General features: G+C 38.1%; 1 protein-coding gene across 1 annotated transcript in view; it reads left to right on the top strand.

The window, feature by feature from the left end:
* The window catches only part of INPP4B (inositol polyphosphate-4-phosphatase type II B), a 640,126-nt gene that overhangs the window by 526,120 nt on the left and 98,903 nt on the right, over positions 1-15,103 (top strand). Inside the window, exons 12-13 of the mRNA XM_063458461.1 lie at positions 3,773-3,881; positions 12,471-12,648. Coding sequence (XP_063314531.1) covers positions 3,773-3,881; positions 12,471-12,648 — 287 coding nt within the window. The remainder of the gene's footprint in view (positions 1-3,772; positions 3,882-12,470; positions 12,649-15,103) is intronic.

Raw genomic sequence — 15,103 nt, 5'->3', positions numbered from 1 at the left:
TGTGTATATAAGAAGCACACATCTCTGTGCAGCCTAGGCCAATACAAGCCATCTGCTACGACATTTCATTCAACATTCCATTTATTGTGGTACTAATGGAATTATTACAAGAGAGTATTACAAGAGAGTAGGGTTTCTATTATTATTTTTTTCAGTCTTTTAATACACCCTGAAAGCAATGGCATTATTTTCTGAGCTTGGAATGTGCTTCTTTATTGTACAAGTATTCTCCAAATGTGACCAAAAGTACAATTTGACTATTTACTAAAGACAATTGAGATATTAACTGAGAGATTAACTCTCGAATGGCAAAATTCACTAGGAACAGTTTATTGTCTCTTACAAAAATGAAAAAAAAATTGAATTCCACAAAATGTATAGCAATTTGGACATTTTCAAGCAAAAACTTATATCCAAAGAAATTATGTCTATCCTACTGGAGGCAAGCACCACGCTTACAGTAGCAGTGGCTTGGTATCTAACAGCTCAAAATACATAGTAAAAACAAAGAGAACGTTACCTGCGCTCTGCCTCAATTCCCTATGTACATTTAAGCAAAATGGAGGCTCTTTAGTTTCATTCCAATGGCCATTTGAATATAAGCTCACCAGCCACATCAAGGCAAGCCTCAAAAAGTGAGTCCTTCACTAGCCATTAGATTTGCTGATATCAGCCAAGAATCTCCAATAAAATAGGAAGGGTCTCAACAGAGACATTTGCCTTTTAGCTGATACCAGCAAGGTGATTTGTATGTGTTATAGCCATATTTAGGGTTAATAAGTATGTGGGGGTTTATAAAAAAAAAAAACATTCATGTCTGATACCAGCAAAGTTTATTGTATGTGTAGAAGCCCTATAAAGGGTTAATTGTGAAAGGTTTTATAAAATATCCATTCCTGTCTTATTGGAGATCCACCGTTGGGAGGCTATCCTGACTCACAGGCTGAACAGGGTGACACCACAATGGCTGCAGCAGACTTCATGGACTTACCTAAGAGGGTGGTCACCACGTGTGTTCCCAGCACCACAGAGGGCAAGCAATAACAGTGGTCCAATGGGCGATTTTATGCAAAATCCAACGGGACCTGCGCAGGCTGCACATGGCTCTAAAATGGTGCCTTCCTCCCTGGCCTCCTCTATGGCTTCGGGCACAGGGAACCCCACACTATCAGACATCGGGGCAGACCTCAAGACCTCAAGAAGCATGAAGGCGATATCTACAACGCTCCACGAGTCTAAAGCCATGGTGGTAACGGTACTGCAGACTGAGGTAACAGCCCACGATACCCAGATACAGGCCTTGGAGGCCCAAGTGCAAACTTCTACTGCCCAAGTCAATGCCTCTAATATGGCACCAGACAGGGATCGATGCTCCTAATGTTGAGACGATAAACTGAAGATTTGGATAAAACATCAGAGTGTGAGGAGTTTCTGATCCCCAAGATGATGAAGATCCAGAAGACCTACTTACCATGCTTTTCTGGCTGATACTAGACGCAGAGAGCCCAGATAGGGCACACTGAGCACTTTGCCTGCTCATGCCTGATGGCACCCCAAGAGACCTGATCTGCTGCCTGCACTTTTATCAGCTCAAGGAGAAAATCATGCAAAAAGACTTAGCTCTTCCAGGGTTCTGAGGTATTTCTCTCCAATGATATCTCCCCTCTGACTATTGAGGCCCGCAGAGCACTACATCCCATTACCCTAGCACTAAGGGACAAAAACATCCCATATAAATAGGGATTCCCCTTTAGCCTACAGGCAAAGCACCACAATGAATGGGTGCATGTCCGCTTGCCCAAAAAGATTACCACCTTCCTTCACAAACTGGAACTCCCCTTCCTTCCCCCTATTGAGGTGCCAAAATGGGTATTAGGACTCCTGGAGACACGGCCATTGCTGCAACTAGCACCCCGCCGGCAGCACTGGGGTCCACCTCTGGGACCCCGATCCACATTACAATAAAACCATGAACCAATGATATACGAGGCAAATAAAAGGCATTTAAGACCTTACCTGAATATTCCCAAGTGGATAAAATAAAGGGGTGAGACATTGAAAGATTTAAAGAAGCCAATGGGTGGGAAAATATTCTCCTCCTGTGTTTAATACAATTTAGATTATTCGGTTACTGAAGCTAGAATAATCCCTAATATTATGGCAAGACAGGAGGCTTCATATTTGCTATTTTAACGCTTGGAGAGTAAATGGAAAAAAGCATGAGATGCAGGTAGGAAATAGAAGGTACGGGGAGTGGATTCTCATGACCAATCAGCGGAAGATAAAAAGACCCCTGGTGACCGAGGTGGAGTACCCAGCCATGCCCCGCACAGAATAGGCAACAAAAGAAGCTTCAGTGACCTTGCTAGTTAATAAAATTCCCAGGGATTGTGCCCCAAATTAAATGGGATCACCCCTTCCCCAATACGGCAACTCTCCCAGACCACCCACGTTCCATAACATACATGATTTACCCCATGATTATTTTCATGTAATGCTTTTGTTTTCTTTTTAACTGTATATTAAAGATTTAGCAACTGACATCCCAAACTATTTCAGTCCTGCCACATCCATGGCACACATTGAATCACTTAAGTTTAATCAAAGAAAAGAGCAGAGCTTATATACAATGACAGACAGGGCACTTATAAAACAAAAGTTAATTAACTCACACAAAGAGCCACAGTCACAGGATGCAATGAGACCTCTGTGGTGAACAGCAGAAAATCCCAGCCCTTAGGGGAATTCAGGAATATCAATCCCTGCTTAAAGGGAGTAATAACATAGGTACATAACCTAAGAAATTCTCCTTTATTCCCAGTCCATAGCAGATGATGAAATAAATATATTTGATTTGCCCCTTAGGGCTCAAATGATTCAATTTCCATCTTACATTCTTGATAAATACATTCTCTAGCCACAACTCACTCTGAGCTATTCTGAGACAAAGAGTCAAAACTGCCACAAACAGATAACTGACAAGGCAACAAGATAGAGATGCCCAGTTCCAGGATACACATGTATAGATTTTTACATTTAATTTTATTTTAAGACCTCACATATAACATATTTTAAATGTATGAGAGAAAATGTTGAAAATCCTGGTAAGTTACAATTCCATTTAAGTTGATGCATCCTTATAGAACAGTCGGCCCGTTCTTTAATAAACATTTTTATTCCACTGCTAGTGTACAAAGCTATAAATAAATCATTTTATACTCAGGTAAGATTTTGTAAGGAAAACAAAGGAAGAAATTACAATATCAAAGGATGTACAAAGCTGATTCTCCAAATTATAACTCTTCTACGCCTCTGTGGCATACACAGTGTTAATGTAAATTTCTTATTTTGCCTGTGTTTCTTATAATACTTTATCATGGTTTGACACAGAAGTGTTATGCTTTATGAAAGTCCAAAGGCGGAATTGTACATAATGGCAAATATTCATACTTCGGGATGTGGCTCATTTACATTTGATTAATGCATAATTCAAACATTTCTTTATAAACACAGAATACTGTAGCATATTTTGTCACACTGCGATATAGACTAAAAATGTAACAAGGGATCTGGTGACTATTAAACGCTAGTTAGTTGTGTATGTAATTTCATGGGAAGATTAAATAGATTACTCTAACTTTCCAGGCTCCAATTAATTAATCATCTGGATAATGATACACTTGTAATTCCCATTTGCTTGACCATTAAGATACAGTAGTTCAACTCTCCCTTGGATGCGCTCAATATATTGGTTTATGTTCCTCTCTTCCAGATGCCCTGTATGATGTCATAACCATTGGTGCCCCTGCAGCACACTCTCAGGGATTTAAGAATGGGGGTCTCAGAAGATTGCTTAGTAGATTTGAGACAGAAAAGAAAAAGTAAGTAATTTAAGACAAGAAACTTTTGAATTCTATGGGAAAAAAATAGTGTGCAGTTTCAAAACTGACGTTTGTTACACCATCTTTATCTGATGATTATATGATAAGGTACCTTTTCAAGTTTGTCAACAGCATGGCGAACCCAAAGGGACCACTATGTCAAGAAAGAGACAGTGCTCTCTGATGTTTCCATGGAAACTATACCATTACAGTGTCTATCAAGATACCTGACTTCACTGCGTAACTAAAGATTTCAAGCAGCAATGGTTTCTGTTGTTTATTCTGGTCGATTATGTTAACTATATAAGTATACCAAGGCAGATAGCTGTTGTTTAGTTTAGTGCACCAGTTGCAGTATAGGCAGCACTGTTTCAATCTCTGGATAACAGGCTAGATTACAATCTGATTCAACTCAGCTTTTCACACCAAGTTTGATTATAATTGATTTGGGTGCCAATAGTCCCCAATACCCCATGCTTGTATACTAGATAAACCTTAAACCATGATTCATTAAAACGTGTTAATATTATTGTTAATCTGCAGTAGCTTCTGCTTCCAGGGAAATATTGAATACAAGTTTGGCTTATTCAATGCAGTATCTGTGAAGAGAAATGCAGTAAGAGCACTTATGTTGTATGCACCTATACCCCAATTGGTACATATTGCTGACTGTGGTTAGCATCTTCCAAAAGATGTTGGAGTACTGCTTAGAATCTATTTATCTAACATTTTCTTATATAACAGTCATAAATGTGACAATTTAAGTACATTATTGGTGATACACAATTCAGATTTTAAGTAACAGCAGGTTATCAGAATGGTATTGTTTGCATTCTCATTAAGGTGATGATCTAAAGATTGATATTATCAAGGGATTCAGTGGTATTTTAAAAGTTCATAGGTGTTTCTAGTTTTCAGATATCAGGTAGATGTGCACTGTGATGACACAGCTGGAGTTTAAAATTAATGAACAGACTGCTTGTTTACATTCAGCATTGTCTACCGGTGTAGAGAATCATCAAATAGACTAAAACATACCAAATATTGAGCCAATCGGCTATTATGTATGCACTATGGTGTTTGCAATGCAGTTGAATTGACTTGTGTTTATTTGTCTCCAAATAACCTTAGTAAATTTTACTAATTGAGCACTAAGCAAGGTGCTTCACAGTGTCTTAAACTGGTATTTACTGCTAATCAGATACCATTTGTGACTGCTAATGCATGTGATATGTGAAATTATTTATATAATGTGGTTGTAAGTATGGTGATGCCCTTATTTTAAAATTATAATTATTGGCAATTATAAAGCACCAATCTTTTCCACATCACTTTATGATGTAAAGGGAGTTATTTAGTTGTAGCTATTTCCAATTATGCCACATCATTATCAAATTACCATTTAATTTCTAAGTGTCTTGTGGGTAACTTTGCATTTACCTGTATTGAATCTCATCTTCCACTTGCCTGCCCTGTCCCCCAATTTATCCAAATCCCTCTGTAGAAAAGTGATGTCATGTTCATATTGTATTTTCTTACCTAGTTTTGTGTCATCTGCATAACACTGACAAATGACTTTCATTACCCACTTCACTTGATTATTTATAAACAGATTATAGAGAAGTGAACCCAGGATACAACCCTGAGTCATTCCACTTACCTTTGTCCAATTTGAACATTTTTAATTTACAATCACTCTCCACACTCTATTTTTAGTCCAGTGTTCTATCCAAGAATCATCCATTTTTTGTGTTAACCAACTGATTTCACTTTCACTAGTGTGGAACTGTATCAAATACATTATCAAAATCCAAGTAGAGAGTAAATCTACTGGATCACCCTGATCTATATATCTACTACTAATTTTGTCTTAGCATGCAGTTAAGTTAGTTAGGCATGACTTGTCTTTCATAAAACCATGTTGATTCCTGCTAATGATATTTTTGTTAAAAAAATTACTTTTTTAACCACTTTATCCTATTGTTATACATTAACCAATCAACCGTTTTCTGTAAGGCTTTTGTAACAGGGATTAGCAAATCTGCAGTCATAGATTTTTCTTCCCTATATACTGAATAAAAATTATTATTTAGAATTTCAGCTTCCAAGAGAGGCATTATAAAGAGGAAAACGGAAGGTGTCCGAGGACAGAGCAATTGGGGACTCCAGTTGAGAAAAAGGGAAAGGGGGAGATGTTAAAAGAAAAGGAAAAAAATTGAAGATTTTTGGGAGAGATAGGATGTGAAAACCATGGAAGGACTGTGTAGCGAAGGCAAAGGGTGTAAAATGTGTCAAGAAGGAGAGCATGACCAACAGTGTCAAAAGCTGTAGAGAGGTCAAATAGTGGGGAATAGTGGTGTTTAGACATAGATGTGGTTTAAGTAAGTGGTATCCACATCAGTCCATCTTTGCAAGCGTGCTGTCTTGGTGTCGTATTTGATTCTAGCCTCACCTTTGAGCCTCACATGCAGCATGTTACCAAATCCTATAGAATCCATCTTGAAAACATAGCCCACATCCGCCCCTTTCTTATGCAAGATGCTACCAATGAGCTTGTCCATGCTCTAGTAATTTCACACATGCATTATTGTAACCCTCTCCTGATTGGTCTTCCCAAAAACCGTATTGCCCCGCTACAGTCTGTAATGAATTCTGCCGCCAAACTGATTTTCCTCTCTAGTCGGTCCTCTCACAACTCACCCCTCTGTCAGTTCTTACATTGGCCTCCTGTATCCTATAGGAATCAATTCAAAATGCTAACCCATAGCTATAAAGCATTGACCAATTCTAGCCCCTCTTATATCTCTTCACAGATCCATAGGTATGCCCCTTCTCGGTCTTCCTGCTCTGCCCGTGACCTTCTCCTGTCCACTACTCGCACCCGTACAGCCAATTCACGCTTGCGGGACTTCTCGCGGGCAGCTTATTTCCTATGGAACAGCCTACCTACCACCAGCAGACTAGTCTTCAATTGTTTAAGAAATGCCTTAAAACCCATCTTTTCAGGAAAGCTTATGGCCTCCCAGAGTAACCTCTACCTCACATAATCTCTCTCCTGAAGGGCAGCAGTCTACTCTCTCCTCCAGCTCTGCTTCACTCCCACCTATTTTGCTTGCTATTCCCTGTCCTATTGTGTTTTACACCCCACCTCCTATAGACTGTAAGCTCGTTTGAGCAGGGTCCTCTTCAACCAATTGTTCCTGTAAGTTTTCTTGTAATTGTCCTATTTATAGCTAAATCCCCCCTCTTATAATATTGTAAAGTGCTATGGAATCTTGCTATATAAATGGCAATCATAATAGATAATGTGTTACTTTAATCAGGGCAGTCTCAGTAGAATGTAGAGATGGAAGCCAGATTGAAAAGGATCAAGGAGATAGTTGAGAAAGTGTGTTAAACGGGTTGAGACAAGTTGTTTTAGAAGTTTTGAGGAGAAAGGGAGAAGATATATAGGATGATAATTAGATGATGAAGAAAAAGGCTTTGTAGGATGGATACGACAGTAACATGTTTAGGGGAAGTGTGTGTGTTAAGGAAGGTGTGGAAGAGAGATCTGGTATTGTGAGAGGGAATCAAGGGGACAAGTGGTGGGATAAGAGGAAATAATAAGTACAGATACCGCCTGCTTAGTAACTGCGGAGAAGGCTTGTATAAGGTACTTGACTGACATCCTCCAAAGATTTATATATAATATATTTATATAGAATACAGTTATTTTCCATAGAATTGTTAGATGGCAAAGTACTTAAATTCTTATTGCAGATGAACTGGAAGATGGACCCAGTACACACTATTTAATATAATATAATCAAAATCATGGTAACAGAGACATAAAAATAAATAGTGTATACTATATCTTGTTAATTAAACACTCCATCAAATGTACTTGAATGATTTGTTCTAAACAAAGGAAGTGAGCATGCTGTCCTTGATAAAAATATTCCAACATCCTTTTCATTGAGAAACTATTACCATGCCACCCTGATTCAGTGCAATCACCAAAATGAACTATACAAAATGAAACCCATATATGTCTTCATATATGCCTAGTTAAACAAGTTTGTTTGTGCTAACACTTTAGCATATCCTAAACCTCCACAGAACATGCACGTTGACCATCATTTTTCTGACTACACTTCCCTCTGGCCTTGTGTATTCTTTCATTGTCTGTACCTATCAAGACAGAATGATTAGAATGAGATGGGCAAAAGGTGTCTCGATTTCCTGTTTGTTTCTTTCATATAACTACACCTCCATACAAGAATAATTGAAATATAGCTGATATTGTGTGCACATATTGGTTTTGAAAATTAAAAGCCATTGTGTGCCTCTTTAGATAACAATGTAATGAAACGTCATCTTAACCGTGTCTGTGAAGCAGGACAGATTTTTCTTAGATGGTTTAAATGTACACTGCACCAGCTGCAGAAATTGGGGCATATCAGCATACAGCATTAATATTTTCCCTAGAGATTCCCAGGTTGGAAATGTAACAGAGATATGTTTCTTGGTCTTTGTAACCATTAGCAGCCTGGGATGCTGTTATAATAAGCTGGTGAAAGGTTAGTTAGCTATCTATTTTTTGTATTTTCTTTTTTCTTCTGGATCATACTGAAATATACTTTGTAGTTTAATATTTCAGATGTCTTTTTCTAAAAAAATATTACTCTTTTTGTCCCTGCGATTTTTATTTAAGCTTGATTTTCACAGGTGCTGATATAAAATAATATTACCGGTAGTTAAGAAGAAGACAGATTTGAGTATCTCGGTGCTTTAGAGCAATCCTAATCATTTTGGATTTGGGAGCAAATTAAACATTCTTTATACTTGAAAACATTGTGCCTCTTCTTTAGAGCTACTATATCAGAATTTTCTTCCAAATTAGTTAGATTTTAGTCAAATCTAATTAACTAAATTAGATTTACTATACCAGGGGTATTTAACATAACCTTTCTACAAAACATAATTTTGTGTGTCATTACAGTTGCATAAAAGTTACTCATATATATACCACAAAAGAAGATATTTAACAAGTGTACAAGTAGGTATTTACAGGTAGTGTTCCTATAAATTAATATTTTTTTAAATCATTACAGAATACTTTAACTAAAAAATGGTTAAAGGGACACTCCAGGCACCCAGACCACTTCTGCCCATTGGAGTGGTCTGGGTGCCAACTCCCACTACCCTTAACCCTGCAAGTGTAATTATTGCAGTTTTTTATAAACTGCAATAATTACCTTGCAGGGTTAAGTCCTCCCCTAGTGGCTGTCTACTAGACAGCCACTAGAGGGAACTTCCTGGTTCCTAGCACAGATTATCTGTGCTAGAGCGTCGCTGGACGTCCTCACGCTGTGTGAGGACCTCCAGCGTCGCTCTATTCCCCATAGGGAAGCATTGAAATTAATTTTCAATGCTTTCCAATGGGGTGCGCCAATGCGCTTGCGCGGCATTGCCGCGCATGCGCATTAGGTCTCCTCGGCCGGTGGGCAGGATCAGTCTCGCCCACCGGCCAACGGAGGAAGAAGGTGGAGCGGCGGGGGAGGAGCAGGCAGCGACGTGGGACATGTCGCTGCCTGAGGTAAGTGACTGAAGGGGTTTTCACCCCTTCAGCAACTGGGGATTGGGGTGTGGGAGGGAGAGGGACCCTCCAGTGCCAGGAAAACGGATCTTTTTCCTGGCACTGGAGTTTCCCTTTTATTGTACTGTTCCGAGAAGAGAAGTCTTGATAAAGATGTAGAATCTGGAATACTGCAGTGAGCAGGGTAGGCACGGACCCCTGAAACCCAGACTGTGGGGCACAAATTCAGAGTCAGACTTAAACAACACTTTGCCAAAACTGTAAGTAGTGATATGTAAGCTTCTAGTCAGTGGTACTTTAAAGTGACACTTAGCTCATTGAAGTGGTCTGGGTCTAGTGTACCTGTCCCCTTTGTCCTGTAATGTAAATCATTGCAGTTTTAGAAAAACTGCAATGATTACAATAAAGGATTAAGACTGCCCTCAAGTGGCTGTCTATCAGACATTTTGTGATGGATAACCGACTTTTGGTTGCATGAATGATGCTGGACGTCCTCAGCATCAGTAAAATCTCCATATGAAAGCATTGAAGCAATGGTTCCCTATGGGGAGGGCCTAATGTGCTTGCAGCACTCGTCACACATGAGCATTAGCCCCCCCTCTTTTGAATGACATTGGAGGACCAATTAATCTTTATGGAAGAATATGCATTGTTAAATGAAAGATAAAGGGGTGTAGGGCAGGGTGTCTCATAGTGTCCTACTGAATCCTTTTTGGGATTACTTGCAGACAATTTTTACTTTGCTGAGAATCAGGCCTGGGGAATGAACTGGGGAACAGGGAACTTGCTGATTACCATGTCCAGTTCCTATTTTTTTAAACGGCTCCTAGATTCATTGAGGGAACGGCATGGATATCTAGGTGGCAGAAAGAGTTCCACACCTAACATTATCTATCCTTCAGTCTAAGTGTCCAGTGATTATCCCTATGCACCAACTGCAGGCAGTATACACATTTACCAGATAACCTACTAACATTAATAGAGAGCCTGATTTCTCTGCTTGCCAAATTTCACCAACAACAGCCACCTTGACCTCTGCAACTACACAAGCATTCAGCAAGATTTATATAAGTTATCAGTCTCTGATCATACCCATTTCAAGACATACAAATCAAATATACGTAATGCCAGCCTAGGAACTTCCAGATTCTGTGTACTATGATTATCATGGTACTCATCTGACCCACTATATTTAGTTTAGTCACACATTAGCAAAATAGCCAAGTTGGAGACAACTTACTAAATCAGTGTGCTAATGTTTATAGTAGCTGGTTATCTGTAATGTATGTGATAAGATCTCCAAATGTGTATTTTGATATTACTGAAATAGATTTTGATTAGACAAAAATGTTGCTATGGTGTATGGAAATTATTTAGAGTTTTAGAACTGAGGAAAAGCCATTCTGTATTTGAATGCCTAATTAATATATATATATATATATATATATATATATATATATATATATATATATATATATATATATATATATATATATATATATATATATATATATATATATATACATACAGGGAGTGCAGAATTATTAGGCAAATGAGTATTTTGACCACATCATCCTCTTTATGCATGTTGTCTTACTCCAAGCTGTATAGGCTTGAAAGCCTACTACCAATTAATCATATTAGGTGATGTGCATCTCTGTAATGAGAATGGGTGTGGTCTAATGACATCAACACCCTATATCAGGTGTGCATAATTATTAGGCAACTTCCTTTCCTTTGGCAAAATGGGTCAAAAGAAGGACTTGACAGGCTCAGAAAAGTCAAAAATAGTGAGATATCTTGCAGAGGGATGCAGCACTCTTAAAATTGCAAAGCTTCTGAAGCGTGATCATCGAACAATCAAGCGTTTCATTCAAAATAGTCAACAGGGTCGCAAGAAGCGTGTGGAGAAACCAAGGCGCAAAATAACTGCCCATGAACTGAGAAAAGTCAAGCGTGCAGCTGCCAAGATGCCACTTGCCACCAGTTTGGCCATATTTCAGAGCTGCAACATCACTGGAGTGCCCAAAAGCACAAGGTGTGCCATACTCAGAGACATGGCCAAGGTAAGAAAGGCCAAGAGACATGTGCCCAAAAGCACAAGGTGTGCCATACTCAGAGACATGGCCAAGGTAAGAAAGGCTGAAAGACGACCACCACTGAACAAGACACACAAGCTGAAACGTCAAGACTGGGCCAAGAAATATCTCAAGACTGATTTTTCTAAGGTTTTATGGACTGATGAAATGAGAGTGAGTCTTGATGGGCCAGATGGATGGGCCCGTGGCTGGATTGGTAAAGGGCAGAGAGCTCCAGTCCGACTCAGACGTCAGCAAGGTGGAGGTGGAGTACTGGTTTGGGCTGGTATCATCAAAGATGAGCTTGTGGGGCCTTTTCGGGTTGAGGATGGAGTCAAGCTCAACTTCCAGTCCTACTGCCAGTTTCTGGAATACACCTTCTTCAAGCAGTGGTACAGGAAGAAGTCTGCATCCTTCAAGAAAAACATGATTTTCATGCAGGACAATGCTCCATCACACGCGTCCAAATAGTCCACAGCGTGGCTGGCAAGAAAGGGTATAAAAGAAGAAAATCTAATGACATGGCCTCCTTGTTCACCTGATCTGAACCCCATTGAGAACCTGTGGTCCATCATCAAATGTGAGATTTACAAGGAGGGAAAACAGTACACCTCTCTGAACAGTGTCTGGGAGGCTGTGGTTGCTTCTGCACGCAATGTTGATGGTGAACAGATCAAAACACTGACAGAATCCATGTATCGTGTATATATATATATATATATATATATATATATATATATTAATTATATATATATAATATATATGTGTGTGTGTGTTTAAAATAAATATAATTGACTAGAGTTTTGTTGTTGTTGTTTTTTTAACTCAACAGGTAGCATATGTCTGTGGTTTGCCAAACATCATATAGGAGATGTATGCATGCTCACCTGTATTCGAATGTGTTTTAATTTTTCTTTTCATATGTTTCAGCACTGGGTACCAATGTATTTACTATTCACCTGAGAAAACAGCCAAGGCAAAGGAAATTCTTAGTAGTATTCATCACCTTCAACCTCTTATGTCAAGCCATACAGACCTCCTGCTTAATTCAGCCAGACAGCACTCTGCGGAAAGTCTAAAGAGTTCTTTAAAGATTCTCACAGAAACGGTAAGATTGCAATTTGTCACACAATGGTTAAGGATTAAAATAGGCATAATCACAATGTTTACCCATAGCCTAACTGTTCTTGCATCACAAATATGCCCACTTTGAATTGTAGAGCTGAAATGCCAACTCAAAGGGTCTCTGAGCTTTAGATTCCCTTGGAGGCATAAAATATAGAGCAATTACATTTATTCTGTACCTTCATATTATGGTTTTAAAAGTTATAATTTTTTTTTTGGGGGGGGGGGGGAGGGATACATGACATTTGAGAGTTAAAGATTTTTTATGGATTCAATGGCAGCAGGACTCCATTGTTAAATCGAGTTATATTATTTCAGGAATCAGCATCTGAATTTTAAGTGTCACAAGCCCGTTCTTTTCAATGCTAATAATTGTGCTAGCAGATAATGTTCTTTTAAGCTAGAATATCTTTTCTTTTGTTCTTATATCTGAAAGATTTTTTTTCTGGCAGTTCTAGTTCATGGCAATTATTCCACAAATACAGAACTAGAATGATGATAAATTAAGTTGGAATTGTATGACAGCAGTTGTGTGATTCTGCCATGATCATCAATGGAGACTACTCACGAAACAGGGACATGTGATGGCTTGAGTGAACTGGCAAAATGTAGACAAAGATGCTATTATAGTGGGATTAAAAAGATATAATAAATATAAAGATATAATAGGACTCAGGAATATAGTATAGCATATAACTTTTCATACATGCTTAACTGCATATCTGAAGTGTTGCCTTATTAAATAGATTTAATAGATCGTGCACGACTTATAAGCTTGTCAGCAAAAATTGTCCAGGGGGCGCAATCGCCAGGTGACCAGCAGGAGAGGAAGCACTCTCCTACGGCCGCTCACTTCTTGTAGTGTTTATCAACCCTCCCCTCCGTGTGTATCTCCTCCTAAAATGTGGTCTAGACTCCAGCTGATGTGCCTCCTTCATTCATTCATAGCAAGATTGAAACAGTGAAAAATACTAACATCAGTACTGATATGTTGCATTAGTAACACTATATTTAATAAAATATAGTGCAGCATTTTTCGACAAACATTTATTCATCTATTTTGACCTTACACTGGATAGCAATGCTTCTCCTCTGTGTGAGCCTTTATCGAACATGGAGATAAAATGTTGCTGTTGCATGTGAGGTCAAAAGAAAGGGGTATTTGCTGGTAGAAAGAGTACTGGACCACAGTCCATGCTCCTTTCAACTGGCTTTACAGTGTGTGATCAATACCATTTTTTATGTTTTTGCATTAGTAATATAATGAATAAAAATCAATCCACACATGTCCAAGAAAAACACAAAAACTATAGTAGATGATAAAGAATAAGAAAAGGCCCATGTGTGATGGATGTATTGAAGTTGTTATTGTATGTGAGTAAGCATGAGTAAATATGCAACATGGTTATCTAGTTCTGTTCACAATTAATATTGCTAGAGTGTTTTTATATAAGTTAACAGGTTCTCCTAGAATGATCAAATTTACAATGCACAATTAAAAATGAACGAAGAAAACAATTGCAACAGGAAATAGATTCTATGATTTACTTAACCCATTTCCAATATAACTTTTTTTTATTATTTTTATTCACTACAATACTCCTTTCCTACTGGTAAACAGTATTTTCAAAATATAGCAAGTACAAATTTTGTAAATATTTCAGTACTGTCCCATGGTGATATTTTATGTGGCATAAATATCTTTTAAGAGACATTAGATCAGTAAATCATGCTGCAGCTTGTCCGTTTTGTGAAGACATCGTTCTTTCATTGTACTATGTGTTGCATTCATGAGATAGAGTTTATTATTGAAGCGGCAATGAATGAGAATGTTTTGTTAGGGAACCGAAAAAAGCTTTTTATAACAAGCAAGAACAGTAAATATTTTTTTACATTCTTTTCTTTTCATTTTCCAAATTATTATCCATCATACAATACGGTCACGACGTGACATACATAGTTAAAAAGGATTTTACAGGCATTTGAATTGTACTTTTGTGAATATGTTATCCTAAAGGGTTACTGTAAGCACTATGCTCCTGGAGTCGGAATGTGCAGTGTTTCTCTGTGAAATGCTGCCAGGGCCGGACTGGGGATACGAAGCAGCCCTGGAAAAAAAATCTATGCCAGCCCCATAAGTCATTGTGCTATGTAGGGTGTATATATATATATATATATATATATATATATATATATATATATATATATATATGTGTGTGTGTGTGTGTGTGTGTGTGTGTGTGTGTGTGTGTGTATATATATATATATATATATATATATATATATATATATATATATATATATATATATATGTGTGTGTGTGTGTATGCAATAAAAGTTACGTTTTAAGGAAATCTGAGAGTGCAGCCAACTGTTTCAATTGCCTGGATATATATATTGATACATTTCTTCTTCTAATTCAAAATATTAGTTCTTTC

This window comes from Pelobates fuscus, chromosome 6 (genome assembly GCF_036172605.1).
Source record: "Pelobates fuscus isolate aPelFus1 chromosome 6, aPelFus1.pri, whole genome shotgun sequence".
Lineage (NCBI taxonomy): Eukaryota > Metazoa > Chordata > Amphibia > Anura > Pelobatidae > Pelobates > Pelobates fuscus.
The sequence above is the reverse complement of the archived record's forward strand: the minus strand, read 5'-3'. Positions and strand labels throughout refer to the sequence as shown.